The sequence below is a fragment of the Epargyreus clarus genome, unplaced genomic scaffold, assembly GCF_041222505.1.
Source record: "Epargyreus clarus isolate Ecla_fem2 unplaced genomic scaffold, WU_Ecla_fem_2.2 ptg000001l, whole genome shotgun sequence".
Classification (NCBI taxonomy): domain Eukaryota; kingdom Metazoa; phylum Arthropoda; class Insecta; order Lepidoptera; family Hesperiidae; genus Epargyreus; species Epargyreus clarus.
In genome coordinates, this window is record NW_027332209.1 from 5,778,005 (window position 1) to 5,797,148 (window position 19,144).

General features: G+C 32.6%; 1 protein-coding gene across 1 annotated transcript in view; it reads left to right on the forward strand.

The window, feature by feature from the left end:
* Positions 1-17,421, forward strand: part of LOC140757884 (fasciclin-2) — a 41,450-nt gene extending 24,029 nt beyond the window's left edge. Inside the window, exons 2-17 of the mRNA XM_073093755.1 lie at positions 2,720-2,867; positions 4,783-4,940; positions 6,995-7,125; positions 8,553-8,690; positions 9,369-9,506; positions 9,791-9,928; positions 10,465-10,607; positions 11,095-11,233; positions 11,289-11,304; positions 11,516-11,663; positions 12,307-12,505; positions 12,799-13,076; positions 14,506-14,629; positions 15,210-15,378; positions 15,812-15,992; positions 17,198-17,421. Of these exons, the coding sequence (XP_072949856.1) occupies positions 2,720-2,867; positions 4,783-4,940; positions 6,995-7,125; positions 8,553-8,690; positions 9,369-9,506; positions 9,791-9,928; positions 10,465-10,607; positions 11,095-11,233; positions 11,289-11,304; positions 11,516-11,663; positions 12,307-12,505; positions 12,799-13,076; positions 14,506-14,629; positions 15,210-15,378; positions 15,812-15,992; positions 17,198-17,321 (2,372 nt within the window). The 3' untranslated portion in view covers positions 17,322-17,421. The remainder of the gene's footprint in view (positions 1-2,719; positions 2,868-4,782; positions 4,941-6,994; positions 7,126-8,552; positions 8,691-9,368; positions 9,507-9,790; positions 9,929-10,464; positions 10,608-11,094; positions 11,234-11,288; positions 11,305-11,515; positions 11,664-12,306; positions 12,506-12,798; positions 13,077-14,505; positions 14,630-15,209; positions 15,379-15,811; positions 15,993-17,197) is intronic.
* Positions 17,422-19,144: the final 1,723 nt, after the last annotated feature.

The following is a 19,144-nucleotide window of genomic DNA, read 5'->3' on the forward strand; positions in this document are numbered from 1 at the left end:
TCTTGTTAGGAGTGAGTAATCTTTACTTATTAATCTATGGCTGAGTACTTATATTATAATTTAACGGATTTTGAACAAAATTAGATGAAAAATAATTACAGTCGACTACTTTACAACACTAGAGGAGGCTTTAATATATCATTGGCTTTAGAAACAGATCTTTAATCTATCTCTGATTCACGATAAAATACATTTTGTCACACATTCTTAATTTTATATGGTTCAAATATTTTTTATTGCACGCCTCATAAGCGAAGCGTTGAGGTTGTTTTTTTGTGCTCTACTCTCGACATTTCAAAAAAAGCAGTTTTCTCGAAACTGAAATTGATTTTTTGTTATTTATATTGCACTTATAGGTTAATTTGAGTGCACTTATATCAAGTCAAATAATTTATCAGGCACATAAAATATATTTTAATAACAATTTTTTTGTTTAACATAGTAAATAATAATATTAAACATAATCTTTTCTGGACGTCCGTGTATGGACGGGTTTATGTGGCATCAAAATTGGTCGAAAAAATGATCGTATCGGAATATTTTTTTTTTAATTATCTAAAGTAACACACGAAATAATTTCTTAGTCAATATGAGCGTTTAATTCACTGTCATTAAATTATTATTTATAAAAAACGAATACAACAACAATCAAAAAAAAATTGCTAAACTTCTGTAAAATCATTTTTTTTATTTGTTTATTGAATAGAAATAAATAATAAAAAATATAAAAAAAATCAAATGTAAAATCTTAAGTTGTAACCTCGTGAATATAACTCCATCTGATATCTATAAATGGTACTTTTTTACAAGACACTGTAAAGTTACATTGACTATTGAGGTGTTTTTCTATTTCTACATTTTAATATTTTTAATAGTACGTTGTGAAGATATTTTTCATTTCATTTATATTGGTTTATGGTTTATTTTTTTCGAACTCTGCTCTTAATTTGTTAATTAATTACCTAGATTAAAACTTTCGATAGATTTGTAGTGGTGGAATGAGGGTGGAGGTGGGTGTGATTACAAATTGTTTTCATTTGAGTCGATTGTTATTGAGCATTTAACAGCTTTCTCATAAAGAGCCTCTAAAATTTTGAATTTTTTAAATAAAAAGATTTTAAATTCACATGTTTCTTCTTTATACTACACTATACTTGTCACCTGGATCTCCTTTACTCCATTTATTATTATTTAAATTTTTAATTTAAATTACCACTCAATTCAACAGTAGTGACACCGTGAAAGATCTTGAGACAGTACAAGAACTTGGCACATGAGAACGAGTGTATTTGTATATTTATATAATATACACTTTTACAAATAATCAATTTCATTGTAAAAAAAATGAGATAATGAGGCGTGCACTTTTGGATTTTCCAAACTTTTTTAAATTATATTTAAAAAAACCCTTCTCAAAACAAACCTTTTCTGCCGTTTTTTGTTTAAAATGTGCTTGTTATCAAAACAAGTTAAAAATAATTAGTATCTACTACAAAGGAATATGTTCATTCCATTTAATTAAACAGATAATCCGTAAGTAAAACAAAACTTATCAGAACTTTAAAAGCACAGTAACGGCTGAACTAAAGCCTAGGTCCCTCAGTTTAAATAAATGGAATCCAGCGCTTCGTTCCGTGACTAAATTGAAATCGCGGCGCTTTGTTGTAAAACAAAACAGATTACAAAGTATTGTAAACTTGAATTAGTATTTATCGATCGTACTATTGTACAATTATAAAGTATATTCTTTATCACTAAAGGTATCGTCAGCTATTATAATTAAGTAAGTATTATCTAAATGTAGCATAGGTTGTGAGATATAAGCAGTGTTCGCATAGTGGTTAGAAATTTGGCCTTGCAATCGGAAAGTCTCTGGTTAAATCCTAAGCACCTCTGATTTTCCAAGTTTGTGCATTGTGCGTATTAGAAAGTTATATTCACTTGTTTGAATGATATAGGAACCGTCGTTTAGAACTACACTTTACCAGCGAGTTAGACCATGACCTAAGCCTTACCCTATGTCGTATGACCTACCTTACTCTGAGAGGAGAGTGTGCCCGGTGGGACAATAATGGTATGACGACTCGGAAGTATAGAAATGAAAACAAAATTTGTAAACAAAAACACACTTTTTTCAGAAATTAAAGTAGCTCATGTACATGTAGTCCAACTGAGTATTGGTCACTGCCGCCCGTGGACATCTACAATACAATCTACCTAATATTTTTGTACCTATTATTTTGATACCAAATATCTAATATTTTTGGAGTCCTATCTAATCGGCTTCAGGTATCGGGTTCTATATGAAGTTGTTTATAGATTGAAGATGGTAGAACCCTTTGTGGTTCGACTCCGGTGGCACCACCGCTACACCTATTTCTGCCTAATAACAGCAGTGTTAGGCGCTGCTGTGTTCCGTTTTGAAGGTAAGGTTTTGGTGTGGTAAGGGAGACATACATTTCCGAGGCGTTCCAGGTTAGTCCTCAGGGGTAGCGGCGCATCTGTGGCAGACCTCAGTTAAATATCTAATCCTATCTTGGATTGATTACAGATGTCCATGGGTGGCAGTAGCCACTTACGATCAGGTAGATTGCATGCTCGTCTGCTACTCTTATATTATAAAAAAAAAGTATATGAACGGCAGTAACCACTTACCATCAGCTGGCCTGCTCTTTTGTTTATTATTAGAATGTTATTAACCAACATTTTTTCTTCACAGATTGCGAGTCCTGTTTTAACGTAAACCACCAAGATAGTGTGGTGCTTCTCACAGGCAGTTCCTTTTACAAGGAGTGTCGATGTATGGAGCCAGGGACCGGAAAACTCAGGTGGCTTGACAGTCACAATAAGGAAATATCGATATTGAGGTAATATAGATTATAAGCTATAGTAATGTAAGTTATCAGATACCTAGTATATATTGTAGTGCATTGTTTATTGTAATAAATTTTAATTAAGGAATTTATGTAAGCTTTCGTTACACATTACCATGTAAATCAAATATAGATACACCAAATACAGTGTCAAGAAGATTTAATTCGGATAGAATGTTTGTCCTTTTTGAGATCAGCCACAGGATTTCTGCCCTTGAGGACTACCACACCCTTAATCAAATCAAATCATTTTTTTTTAAATCAAAATAGGTTCTGTACAGAGCACTTTTTGAATGTCAATACAACTACCACCACTTCACAAGGTGTTTCGTTATGGAGAAGAAGTGTGTGTTGTGTTCGTAGTGTGTTATATCAGATCAGAACATAGGTTAAGCCTCTATATACCTATATAGTATATAGGTTACCTCTATATAGTCTATATAGATTATCTCTATACACTCCATATAGGTTAAGTTATAATAGTGCCTCACCCTATAGCACAATTATTGTAATATATACCCCTAAATATTATGGTAGTAGGTAACAGTAGTCAATTTCATATTGATAAGCTGACAAACTCAATACTAAATGTATTATATAAACAAAGATATATATAATTAATTCAAACGTATCCAAACATAAACAAGCCAACATTCGGCTTACGCAAATATATAGTGATATATTCCCTCATTTGTATGTTGTTTTAGTCAGCGAATAATAAACACTGCTCCTGTTAGATTGGGTGTAGAAATACTGTTATTTAAGCTAGTTAAAACTAGTTATGCGATACGTTTCACCTATTTACAATTGGCATAATATGAGTTGGTAAAACAATGGTAGGATCGATGCATGTCAAGGAGAATATCTAACTGAAATTCTTTTTTGAAACACTGCTTTGACGCGGCTCTCTTGCCGATGGTAACGTAATTAGTAAGGGCCAGGCATAGATTAGTAAAGATTACTCACTTCTAACACGAAAATGTAACCAGTTTTGACTATTGAAATTGTCACTGTCAATTGTTTTCGTGTTTGAAACTATTAAAAAAAAAATAGTTTTTAGAGAATTTACAAGTGAAACGATATTTCTCCGCACTTTTTCTTCCATATCGTGTCTTAACTGCGCATGTCGGCATTGTTCCGCGTAAATTACACTTTGACAGCCATTAAATGGCTGACAGAATTGTCAGCCGTTTAAGCCATTTAATGGCTTCCTTCAATTACAAGGCGGTGAGATATCTATACTTATCTATGGTGCCAGGATTGTACCATCACTCTAGCATTCTGTTATAATGTGTATTGACGAAGGCAATTACGAATTAGTTGTAAACTCGTGTAATGTTTTCAAAGCGCTCTTTAAGCCTCTGAAAATGTTTTACTGACCGACGAATTAACGTGTTAAGTGTTCATTTCGTTAGTCCTAGATCATTAAAGGTATCTTTTTATTGTAAATATGTTGTCATATCGTTACAGTTGCATCATGAATCACACATGTTTGAATCATATTATCTACTTTTATACGTCCATAGTGAATCACGTTGCATTTGTAGATGTCAACATATTTGTAAAGTTAGGTAAATGAGCATGCAGCCTACCTGATGGTAAGTGGTCATTGTTGCCCGTGGACATCTGTAATCAATACCAGATTAGATTATAATCCTACCTGAGGAAAGGGGACACAGATATGTTGTTACGCGATTAAGTTGAAACGCCGAGGCATTAAGTATGTCTCCCTTACCACACCCTTCAAGCCAGTAAACACGAACTTAATACTATTGTTATTAGGAAATAAGTGGGGCGGTGGTACCACAACCCGGTTCTACCACTTTCAAAATTGAAGATCAGGTTTTCACATATGTTCATATGTTAATGTTTATTATTATATACCTAAAGGAATGTTTGTTTTCACAAGACCAGGTACAGAATCAAACGTGTACGCAGAGTGGCGAGACAGGAATACATATAGCTTGTATATATCGAACATAAGCAAGTCAATATCTGGGATATACAAATGTGTCACTCAGTACAACGGACAGGAGTATTCAATATCGTATGACGTTAAGGCTTATGGTAAGTTTTTGGAGTTTACTCCTTAAGAAACGATTTGAGTTATAAGGCCCGGTACGGAAATTTTATGAGGAGTAAAATCAAGTGTAACACGAAAAGTTGAGGCGTAACGGAAACCAAAATATGAATCAAAAGTGCTTTTATTAATTTAAAATACAGTAAGTTCAAATCCCATATGAAAGTAATTATTACAATAAAAATAATTAGCAATATATAAAACATTAAAACGTCATTAACTAATTTGTTTACATTTTTGCATAAATTAAGTTATAGGTTTGATCATTTATAAACACTGTGAAAAATATGAACATTGGCGCCATAATATGATTAACAATCTTTTATGAACGTTTTTAAAGAAGAGTAACATATAAAATCAGTAAGCAATTGAATAAGATATAATATTAGCAAAATAAGTTTTTAACATAAAGAGGCTTTTGTAAGTTACTGATATATTAATTTAACTTATAAAAATGGATGCATTATTGATCAGCACCATCTATCAACGATAAACGGGCAAAATCAAAACAGTATTATTTAATATTTATTACAGAATTATTGCTAATGAATTATGTTCAAAATAAGTTATATAAAATTAGCAATACGTTTTAAATGAATTCTAGAATTATAAAACATTCAGAAACAATCCAAATTACATATAATAACATGTTTATTGAGTCTCTTATAAATTTCATCCGTAAATTGCAACAAGGATATTTTATAGATGGCAAAGAAATTATAATTATTAAGTTTTAAGTTATAAAACGTTTAACATTGTTTTAAATATAAATAATTATATTATATTAAAATTTACTTTAATATAAACAATTATATTAAGTTACCATTATAATATTTGGAACCAAAATACATAGATTGATAAACTTGCAAACTTACAATTTATAAAACTTGCCACTAGATGGCGCTATTTTATATTATTTTGTAACATACTTTATGTAATACGCATTATTGAAGTAATATAAATAATCCGAATAATTACAGATATATGTTTGTTTCTCTTATCATTTTAGCAGATGCGTTCATTTACCTACCCTTTTTTCTATTCGATATATATCATAATTATCATTCGTAAGGAGTAAACTCCAATCGTGCGTCGTAGCTGACACACACACACTTTTTTTTTCTTTTATAATATAGGAATAGCAGACTTGCATGCAGTCTACCTGATGGTAAGTGGCTACTGCCGCCCATGGACAGCTGTAATCAACCCCAGATTAGATTAGATATTCCTACCTGAGGTCGGCCACAGATGCGCCGATACCCCTGAGGACTAAGCTGGAACGCCTCGGACAAGTATGTCTTCCGTACCACACCCTTCAAACCGGAACACAGCAGCGCCTAACACTGCTGTTATGAGGCAGAAATAGGTGTGGCGGTAGTGCCGCCGGAGTCGAACCAGAAAGGATTCTACCACAATCGAAAACATCGAAATGAGTGTATCAAAAACATTGAAAAAATCAAAAATATATTTATTGCGGTTTACAAAATGGGTTATTAAACAGACAATGATTGTAGCCATCCTTTGAGCTTTAATGCTTGTGGCTCCGCTCTTATGTAATAACCGTTATGTAATAGCACTGTATGTAATAACAGTTTTTTTGCGTTTTGTTATAAAAGTAATTAATTAGTATGTTGTTGATGTTAATTTAGTCTGGATTTTTAGTTAAGATATTACGGACTCGTAATAAATAATACAGAATGGATTTTTCCCTGGACGGGAAGTCTAATCCGAAAGTAAGGTTAACCAAATATCCTTAAAGGATTTACCGAGCTCTTTATAATTATATGCCTACTAACCACATGTTTAAAAGAAAACTATTATTTTAGCTTGGGATTTATTAAATAAATATATTGTTTTTTTTTGTTAAAAAAGAAATTGTCCGTTAGTGTACCTAACTTGAAGGATCAAATTCAGAAAATTTAAGATCAATATAATAGAAAGTGAGAAATTTTAATGAAAACACATTTATTTTTCTTGCATTCAAACTGACATACATCCATATATAGAACAAGTCACAAACACTTTGCTATTTTTATTACAGATCGACCGTATTTCGTACACACAGACGAGAACCAATATTTAATAGATGGTAATGACTCTCCGATCAATTGTGACGCTAGGGGGGACTCTCAACTCCTGTTTACTTGGCAGAAAGAACAACACTTCATTCAGGTAAGTTTATTTTTTTTTACCATAGGAGTAGCAGACGAGCATGCAGTAACTTGGTGGTAAGTGGCCACTGCCGCCCATGGACATATGTAAGCAACCCTAAATAGGATTAGATCATCATTATCATCATCATACCATTATTGTCCCACAGCTGGGTACGGGTTCTCAGAATGAGAAGGATTAGGCCATAGTCCACCGCGGTAGCCAAGTGCGTATTGGTAGCTTCACATACCTTTTAAAAGTTTTTTTAAAATCTTTCAGGAATGCAGGTTTCCACACGATGTTTTCCTTCACCGTTTTGGCTAGTGATAATTAATTACTCATATGCACATAATTTCGAAAAATCAGAGGTGTGTGCCAGGGATTTGAAGCTAACACCCTTCGATCGAGAGGCCGAGTTTCTTAACCACTTGGCTATCATTGTTTTAGATAGGATTAGATATCCCTACCTAAGGTCGGCCACAGTTGCGCCGCTACCCCTGCGGACTAAGCTGGGAAGCTTCGGAAAAGTATGTCTCCCCTACTACCCTTCAAACCAAAAGACAGCAGCGCTTAACACTACTGTTATTAGGTAGAAATAGATGTGGCGATGTTTTACTCCCTTTAAAGTGGATTATATTAACTCCTAAAGATATATGGCGACGTAGAAATAGACTCTGAGATCAGTAAAAACACATTTAAAAGTGATGAATTTGCACGCACAATATTACTACCCAAATTAAATAAAACAATGCAAAGGGTCTACTAGACAAAAAAGTAGGAGAACCTAACTATTAACCTTCTATATTAAGTTTTTCGAATGCATTTTGATTATAACAACTCATTCTAATCACAATGTACATACATATTGGCAAATCACGCTCAGTTGGTATGTTACGAGCAAAGCATCAATGAAGTATCATTCAATAAACTCAATTGATAAGTTATAAAGTCAACTGATCACAATTGATGTAGGTAGTGTTCAACAGAATTCAATTTTTACGCAATATCAACTACTATACTTGTAATTATTAATAAGTATTTTCTTATTTCATCTTAAATTCTGAATTTTATTGTACATTTTATGTACATATATTACGAGAATTCTAAAAAAAACTTAGGCGTTATCTAACCTTATAAGTGACTAAATGCCAATTATTTAGATTATAGTTTGTAGTTTCTACATAGCACTCAATGGGTAGTTTTTCTTCTTTTGTTATTGTTAAGCCTAAAGATTCAGCAGACGTGCTATCCGATGGAAAGTAGTGAAATATGCCGCCTATGGACATATGCAACACCAGAGGAGTCGCCAATGTAACGCCGCCTTTGGATGAGAGCTCTTTTTGCACCTTTTTTGAAGAGCCCCATGTAATAGCAAAGTTGAATTTCCTGGAATTTGATGGCGCACTCAATGCTTCCTGATTATTTGCTTTAATAAAACTTCCTTACAGCCAGACGACGAAAAATACGAAATAACAACAAATGGACTGACAATAAGAAATGCTTCGAACGGAGACAAAGGAGTGTACAGATGTACTGCTGTAGACCCTCTGATCGGCGACGACATCTATAAAGACATCAAAGTGGAGGTATTTCAATTAAAACTAGCGCAACTAATGTTGTGGCTTTATCGAACGCTTTGCCTCATTCCAGAAACAAAGGAGACCTGTGTTTGTTTTAACAAAGAAAATGCATTTGTTTTCGCTAAAGGAATCAATTCTCGAAGTACTCTTTGATAAAGAAGAACGTAATGGCTATCTTTGTTGCGGTTGTATCTGTTATTTAAATGCACTAATGAGAATGTATGTTAGTTAAAATGAAATGAAAATTCTGATAGTCAATAAACAATTGTTGTTTAGATAAAATACATTATATAATTTTTGTATTTTGATGCGAAGTAAGATAAGGAAGTGTATGAATTAATTGCAGTACAGAATTGATTAGGTACGGTCTTCGATCACTAATAGTTCTTATTAGTGATCGAAGGGTACGGTAGAACAAGGCACTTTTGACTTAAGCCTGATTAGTTTTACATAGACTTTTGAAAAATATTTGCTTAATCAAAACTTATTGCAAAGTGTTCCAATTATACTGAACAGTAGTAACTTTGTACGAAAGATATATTACCAAAAAATATATAAGAGATAACAAGAAAAACTCCTGTTATCGCTAGCTGTATTTCGACAATACAATAACTTACACAAATAAATATATATCGAGTATATCAGTAGACATCTTATAAATTAATGAATGTAAAACCATTTTAGGTAATGCATAAACCAAATATAACAGACCTAGTAGCCAGTCCGGGACAAAGAGCCATTGCTGGTAGATATCTTTCTATTGAATGCAGAGCAAATGCCTGGCCGCATCCAGAATATTATTGGAGAAAAGTTCCGGACATGGTAAGTTTCTTTGGTTTTTATGGTACGAACAAAGTTTGCCCTCTTCTTAAGTACTATGAACTCGGCTACTGTAGTACATAGTATTTCTATTATATTACATATCATATATTACGTATTATATATTACATATCATATATTACATATCTGCATAATATTAGATTATATCATAATCTAATAAAATGCAGATGTAAATACGGTGCATATGATATAGCACGAGTTTGGCCATTTGTAATTGTAGACTATAATATTCGAACACTAAATTAAATTATTCCTGATATTTTAAGGAATCAAACGAGAACATAACTTGGTCTCAAGTCGAAAATACGATTATATTCGATAGCTTAGTTCCTGAGGATCAGGGAACTTACGAATGTACTGCAAGCAATGGAGCTGGTAATGTCACGAAACAAATACACATCGATGTAAGTTCATATTTTAATTTACAATATTTATATTCTTAATCCATATCAGGTCCCATAAATAAGGCAGTTAACACACCAGTGCCACCCATCGCCAATGACTTTCGGTGACAGTTGCCGACAAATTCTATAGCTCGTGTATTACTCATTATTACTGCTCACTGTCGCTCGCATAGATATCTACGTCAGTAGGATAATATATCTATGGTCGCTCGTGTGTTACCGTCCTAAATTTTGTTTGACGCAATTCAAATTAAAGATTTAATTAAATCCTATAGACTTATCTACACTAATATTATAAAGAGGAAAACTTTGTTTGTTTGGTTGTAATGAATAGGCTCAAAAACTACTGGACCGATTTTAAAAATTCTTTCACCATTCGAAAGCTACATTATCCACGAGCAACATAGGCTATATTTTATATGAAATATATTTGATAAATAGATTTTGAGGCGGTACTAAGTTTCCCGAGTCAGCTAGTTATTTATAAGTTCATACATAATTATAAAAATAGTAATCCTAGTTTTTATGTTAAACAGGTATTATATGCCCCAGTTATTACATATTTTGAAAATGTAACGGCAGTGGAAGGTGACTCCTTAGCAGAAATGATTTGTACAGCAATTGGTAGACCTCGACCCAATTTAACGGTCTCATTCTTAGGAAGTGATTCAGAAAGGAGGTAAATTTCATGTTTTATACTTATATGTATATACATTTTGAAAGGTGATAGAACCTCTGTGGTTGAACTCCGGTGGCAGCATCACCACACCAATTTCTGCCTATTAACAGCCGTGTTAAGTGCTGTTGTGTTTTGGTTTAAAGGGTAAGCGAGACATAACTTTTCAAAGCATTCCAAATTAGTTCTCATGGGGTAGCAGCGCAGCTGTTGTCGGTCAGGTGGTTGATTGTAGATGTCCATGACCGGCGTAACGCTACCTAACATCGGATGGACTGGATGCTCGTCTGCTACTTCTATATTAACCATATATAAAAAATCGCTATTATTCAGTCCTGATGGCGAGCGGCTACTACTGTCAATAGACATCAACCCTTTAAAGCATTAGAATCCTACTCGTGGTCAACCATAGATTCGTTACGCTGAGGACTAAATTGAAACGTCTCGTAATTAAAAGCCCCAACACCGCTTAGTTTTTTTTTTCTTTCAGCATTCTTGTTGAAAAGAAAAGTGAAGGTGAATTAGAAGCTGAATTGCGTTTAACATTTACTATAGTTGAGAGGGATCATGACGGTGTCTATTTATGTAATGCGAGTAATGAAGGTAAGCACAATACTGAGGCATCGCCAGTAATATTTTATTATTTTTTTGATACTTAATAAAATAATAAATCGACATTAACAGACAGACAACTGTGTATGTTTGTTATGTAAAAATGTCAGTTTTTAAATTGCATATGTAAATACATGATGCTTATTATAAAAAAAAAATATCTGTTTGTTTTGGCTAATCTCCAAATCAACTCGACCTATTTTTACGGGAAGTTTAGTTTTTTACAAGAGAACCTAAGAAGTTCCGTTAAGGTTTAACTTAGAAGTACCTTGATTAATAAAATATTTATGACTTTGTAGTTGACAATACAGTTCAAGCTACCAATATGACAGTTTTCTATAAACCACACTTTGAACAAGAATCTGAAATAGTGTACGCCTGGAATGGAGGCTCTCTTAATTTGAGTTGCGAAAACGATGCCAATCCACCAGCTACTGTTAATTGGAGGTAAGTGGAAAATAAATTATTTAAAAACGGAATCCTATTATAGTCCGCGTAAAACTGCTAGTCCGCTCTGAATATAGAAATAAATCGCGTCGCCGTAGCAAATTGTATGACTACACCTGCTCGCAACAACTTCATAGCGGACTAGCAGTTTGGCGCGGACTATGCCTTCGCTGTCTGTCCATCTGTCACAGGGCTCTATCTTTTGAACCGTAATCGAATATGTGCAACGGTAGCCACTATACCAACAAATACCTACTTAAAATAGAAAACCTTGAAAATAAATGGGCGTCGCCATACAAGGAACCGATATTTTACATCTTCGCTGTACCATTTAATTCGTAATATGTAGAAGGTTTAAATTTTTACAGTGCATTTACTTTTATAGCTGCTGCAATAACAAATACTAAAAATAAATAAAAAAATAGTGGTAAGGAACCCTCCGTTTTTGAGTTCGACTCGCACTTGGTCAATAACGAATGTTGACCCTATATCGCACTAATGATACTGTTCTAACTTGAGTTAACAGTTGACAAAAACGGTCACACTATATTTTATATTACACTCAAACTGATGAATATGATGCAAAAAGTTTGTTTTTCAAATACAATAAATACTAAAATATAAGAAGTATTTTTTCTTTCAGATATCAAGGCAACGATATACCAACGAAAGAACAAGTAGCTATAAATGGTCTACTAACAAAAGATAGTGTCTTCATGCCAATAGAAGTTAACAGAGAGACCATGTATGGTATATACGAATGCATAGCAACTAACGAATATGGTGATGCTAAGAAGTTTGTAACTCTTCAAGAAGCGTATCCGCCTCCACCTGTACAAAATGTTAGTGCGAATGAAAAAATCTGTTTAATTACAATAGTCACATAATAATTTAACGTATCGTATTCCAAATTATTTACATAATTCCTTGTAGATAACCTCTCAATGGGAAAACGAATAGAAGTCTCAAATGATAAAGATATATTCTATGGAGTGTAAAGCAAAAAAATCCGAACATTAAATTTGATGAAGCGTTTGACATACATACGTTATTATTGTAACAATGGTTTTTACTTATTGGTCTTGTAAATTTCAAGTGTTACAATCTCTGGCCTAATCACTTTGGACGTTTCCAGGTATCTGTTCTAGATCTTACTGCGACAACCGTAACGTTTGAAATCACTGGTCCAGAAGTAGTGATGGGACCGCCTGTAATAGGATTCACTGCTGAATACGATGAAGCTGACAACTATAACATAACAACTATCCACATAAACAGAACTTGGTCTAAGAACAGACCTTTTAAACTAGAAAAGTTGAAACCAAACACTACGTATTTTATTAAATTCGCTGCAGTGAATAAAGTTGGCGCCAGTTCTTGGAGCAACATTTTTGACTTCGTTACCAGCGAAAAGTAAGTTTTATTATTGTATCTCAACTTTACGTTCAGGCAATGGCAAAAGTTACATCAATTAACGTTCAAGACCGAAGTTCCTTAAATTCTTCGCTTATATTTAATATTGTTATTCTCTCCAAAACTCCATCTAGCTCCTAACTAACTTACCTTACATTGAAAATGTAACCGAATTCAACACCTTGAAATTTCTTAACTTCATTGTCTCGTAAAGTAGTTTAGAGTCTAAAAGCTTGGAAACTATCACAATAACAATTTTAAGAAGGAACTTTAATGGACTTCCGGCTTATAAATAACATTTAACTTTGAAGTCGACTGTATAAGAACACATTAAGCTGGGTACACACAGGCTACTTCTATCTAGCTTAATTTTCGGTTATTACATGACAGTCATTGCTAAATTGGATAGTTTGGTACTTAAAAAGCTTTTTTTCAGTTAAACGATAGTTGATCGATATTTTTGAAAAGTAGTTCGATGCGTAAACATAAAAAAAACGATATTTTCGTGTTATCTTAGGACAATATTTTTATTTTAACAACATAACGATTTTCAGTTTAATTTTGATTGCACAACGTTCTTCAACACTTATATTTCTATAGCTTTATTGTAGGGACTGTTAAATTTTCACCTTTGATATCTTAACGTTCAATTTAATATTTTCCTGAAATTCTTCTTTACCACATTTATGTTATTGATAAATGTAAACCCAAACAGAACACAATTGATATTTTTAAAGACAGATTACAGTCCAATATAACCAATACTATTATTATCAGCAGTTATAGCATCGTCATGCTATTTCCGTTATGGCGCATAGTAGATCACTTCGGCAATAACATTCAACTCTATGATTATTGCTATCGCATCGACCATTATGTGGTTATGACTAGAACACATAAGATAATATGTATTTCATTTGTAATATAACGTAGATTATATATCTTTTTGATTATAATCTCTCAAACAACGACACCTGGTGCGTAATTTTACTCTGTGTGTGAAATATTACACATATTTTATCTATTACAATATTACAATCTTATTTTTTTCTTTATAAAATTTTTGATTCTTTTTTAAATGAATATCAGCACACATTTACCTGACCACCATTTTGTTGAAAATTTGTTTTCTTTTTTGTTTTATCTTAAGAAATTTATCTTGTACCCGCGTGACAAAGCAGTTATCACAACATGACATGTGCAAGTTTCCGTATTCGACCTCAACCAGACAAATAATCGAATTACAAATATTTCCTATTTTATTTAAGTCTTCGTCTTTTTCTGAGTCCGTCGTGGATTCTTATTTTTTATTAATATATCTGACATTACCATAAATAAGGAATGAATTTACGGATAACTAGAATTACTGCTCTCTTCGTCCTTCGCCACACTAGGTTTTAAGTACAATCAGTTAACTATCAGTTATTAGTTATAGATTACACTTGAATAGGTCGATACCGGAGCAACTTTATTGGGAGTCGGATGGAGTGGTGAAATGGACGACACCGGACACCAGCGAGCCCATTGACTACTACGTGGTCAAGTACTGCTTGGTAATTATTATTTTTACCTTTAAAATTGTTTTATACTCAAGATTGGAGTGGAAACGATTTTGGAGTCCACCTGTCAGTAAGTGCTCACCGTTGAATATAATCATCAGTGATGAACTTTATGTAGAACCGATTATTATTTTTTATTATAATTTAGTAGCAGACGAGCATGAAGTCCACCTGATGATAAATGGCTACCGCCGCCCATGGAAATCTGTAATGAACCCCAGATAATATTAAATTCCTAGATGAGGTTGGCCACAGATGCGCCACTTCATGAGAACAGCTGGAATTTCGGGAAAGTTTGTCTTACTACACTTTTCTGATTCTGCCTAAAGCCGATCACAGAAATTTCCGCTCTTAAGGACTAAGATGGTCACCTCATATTTCGTAAGTGTGTTGGCATCATCACCTTCCCAGCGTAACACAGAATTGCTTCACGTTAGAAATAGATGTGGCAGTGGGACATGCCCGATAAGACTATACTGGTTCAACCACCTTTCGAATCCTTTCTACATAGCCTAACCTTCTTTCCTCTCTTTGATAGTATCATTGGAATAATAATGATGATGATGATTTTCAGATTAACGATACCACAGTTAAAGAGTCCCTGTGCAAAGAGGAGCGAATTGATCCGACCACAGAGTTTCGACTAAATCAAATAGAGCCCAACTCGACGTACTACATAGAAATATTGGCCCATGCCTCACTCGGGAATTACTCCGCTACACACATTTATGTTACTACTCCAGGTAAAATTATTTTGAATTTACGAGACTATTGTGAACAGGATATATGCCGCACACTGCATTTTTGGTTTTATTTTTGACTGTTTTGGGCTGAGAATTTAGGTGGCAACGAATCCGTGGCCGACTTCAGCAAAACTCCAATCCTATTTGGTTCTTAAATTATAAGTGTCCATGGGAGTAGAGACTACTTATTTTCAGGTGGAATGTTAGTGTGTTCTCCACTTAATATAATCATATTATGAAAATCAATTAAACAAACTAAACAGTTTTGCCTACTTTTCTTTCGATTCAATGGATATAATTCACATTTATTATAAGGGAATTATTATGTCCGATTTTCAAGAAATACCAAAAATCTTTTGTGTGGACAATACGTACGCTTAAAATAAGATATAGAAATACAATATCGTTTTTGAACCCGTTATTATTGTTCCAGAGGCGTATGAATCTGCACCATTAATATCAGCTGAAGCCGTTATCGGGATATCGGTTGTGGTTGTGTTCATATGTCTAGCGATATTAGACGTTATTCTTTTCGTCTGGCGGCGGCAAGGCATCATCGCCAGCTGTTGTTATAAGAAGAATAAGAAAAGAATCGAAGATAATTTACAGTCACGGTAATATTTTTTTTATAGATTTATTATACAACTACATATTGAGCCTGGTTATATTAAGTATATGTTTATATAGGTATCCACGCATCACATCTTTATAATCAAAAACCAAAATTGGACCAAAGGATAATGATGCAAGAATTTAATTTTCAAAATTCCCCAAATTAAGGATATGAATGGTAGGTACACGAAGGACATTGAATTTCTCAAAAGCTATAAACCCAAATCCAAAAAAAGCATTTAAATTGATGACAGTCATTTTAGCCTCATCGGAAATCAAAATGGCCGTTACCGTAGAACACCGCGGCTGCTAAATATTACTAAGCTTTCGGTTTTAATTATTTTTATCCATATATATTATCCATATATATTATCCATATGTCAATATAAATGGATACATTAATTTAATAAATTAAAAATACTGGTGCACTTAACCCTTTAGAAGCCAGCAAAATTAAACTCTTAATTTAGGTATTCTTCTAATCTACCTATTATGTAATGTTTTCTCTACATCGAACTGTTATTTTTCTTTGAGCAGTAAAAAGCAAATAACATAGTATATTAGATGCGAGATGCATCGTCTATTCGCAGTCCACTAGTAATATTTATGGCTTTCCGTATTTCGATTTGGCAAGCAAACGTAAGACTCGTAAAACTACCTATATACTATCTGCTAGACGTAATGGCAAACGATTAATCTTTCTAGAAAATAGCATTTTTATTTGAAACTAGAAATCTCTTGGTTTTTTCAATATGTATACACCATTGAAATAAACCATACGGGCCTATGTACAGGTTCTAGAATACTGAAAGTAAACTTATACTTATATTTCACAGTGATTCTAAAATTGTATCTCTTCAACTATGTGTTTTAAAAAATCCTTAATGTTTTTTCACAGGTCTGTTATATTGGAAAGGTTCATTTAAATAACTTGTTTAAAATTGCAAAAAGTTATCTAGTTCGTCTAATTTATGATTAAGTTATATAATTCTTCTAGACTATAGGCTAAAAGATGTATTACAATATTAATTATCTGTTCAAGTCATTAACGAAGACATGAATACATAATCTATTTCTTTCTAATAAGTAAACACGTAAGTTTCTACTTAAAAAGGAATTATTATAAGCCATCTCTGTGAATTCTATATTCCGATAAATAATACACATTAATATTGTACGTATTTTCATAATACCATTTCTGTTTCAGCGATAAGAAGGGTCTACTTAGAGAAAATGGAGAGTCAGTTGCAAGCGACACCCTGAAGAGACCGGACAGGGAATACGAGTACAAACATACCGGTATTATTACTGGTAAACATTCCGCTGTGTAATTTGTAATTGTAATTGTAAATGTAGGTAATATTATTGTAAGTTAAGGTAATATCTATGTAGTAATATTATTGTGTGATATTGCTAGTATTTAGAGACACATAATAAAATAAAGTTTCTGTTACACAACGTAGATCTAAAGATTGCGTGTATTGATTTTGCTTTTTAATTTTAAACGAATATTAAATTTATTATTAATAATTGTACCTTTATGTTATAATAACTTTTTACCGTTTTGGATAAATGAATTAATTTAATTAAGAAGAAGTAAAGATTGCGTGTAATAATTTTACTTTTAAATTTTAAACGAATATTAAATTCATTATTAATAGTTGTACCTTTATGTCATAATAATTTCTCACTGATATGGAAAAAATAATTAATTTAAATTAAAAAAGGATTGTTTGATGGTTTTTTTGTTACAATTTTAATTAAAATTAAGAAACGAATGTTGGTTGGTAGATTTTTCCATTTTAGTCATAAATTTCGAATTTCATGATTTTTAGGAATATCAGTTATTACTACAGATATTATTATTATTTGTAAGTCATTATCTTAATGTAGTCTGTTGTACATACAGTTATTGTATATTAACTTACACAAAGATTTATTATTACTGCTCTGATTTTGGACCAGTATTAATAGTGTTAATAAGGTAATTTCAGTAAATATTGTTAATATTATTAATAACTTTAAACCTCATTATTATTATAAAAGTAATATATTACCCAGCATGTTGAATTCTTGTTTTTAATACCAAAGATTGTATCTTTATAAAATGTTTTCATATGAAGTTCGAGAATAAATGTTTTCAAATATTTTTTACGAGTTTTCTTGTCGCAAAGGGTTGTGATTAATTAAACATTTTCTAAATTTATTTCGTTTTCAACTTACTTTAGAGAAAACAAGCAGAACATTGATTGATGTAACTTCTAACCGCAGTATGGCGTAGGTTTGAAAAATATTCCGTGAGTAGATATTTATTTAAATAATTAAGTTATTTTTAAGCAGCTTCCTTTGATATTAGAATTAATCTTTTAATGTGATGGAAATGGTGAGATAGATATAGGGGTTTCATTATATTTAAAACAAGGTTCCTAACTTATTCGGAACATTTAATTTGTGTAATGTATTGCCCCCCAAGATTTAATAAACCTCAAGTTTACAAATTGAAACGCTTGGTAGTCATAACTATGCTGCTTTAAGGCAGAGAAAGCTAATTGAATATATATTAATAATATAACGGCTTTACATAACAATAAAACCGATATTATGTGCCGAGAGGGAAAACATACATCATACGGTTCCCGCGTAGAATTGCTGGCGACCTCTGGTGTCAAAAGTTAGAACTAAAAATGCTTACCAGGGTATAGATAAATATTCTAGCCACAGATTATACAAAATACACACAGCTTCTTCATATCATTGCTTATGTTTTACGGAGGCACATCAATAACGAAATTATAAGTTGTTAAGTATTATTCTGAAATACCAAATGGACTGTTTTTATTTTAAAAATACGTTCGCAGTACATATTTTGTCTTTATCTTTCAAATCTCCAATCCTGACATCAGATATTTTCCCATAAATTTTCGTGAAGGCACATCATTATTCGTAAGGTAAGACTCTTAAGATTCTGAAGCAGGTCGGTCACTGCCCCGTCATCTCAGAAAGTAGGCGAGGTATAATTATTCGCTAAAGTTCACCACAAGAACAGGATTTAAATTGTCCTTTAACATAAATAACGTCTAAAACATAATAACTAGGTAAGAAATGAATTAATGATAAATATAGGATCTTCTAACTAAGTCCCTTCTAAGTATTA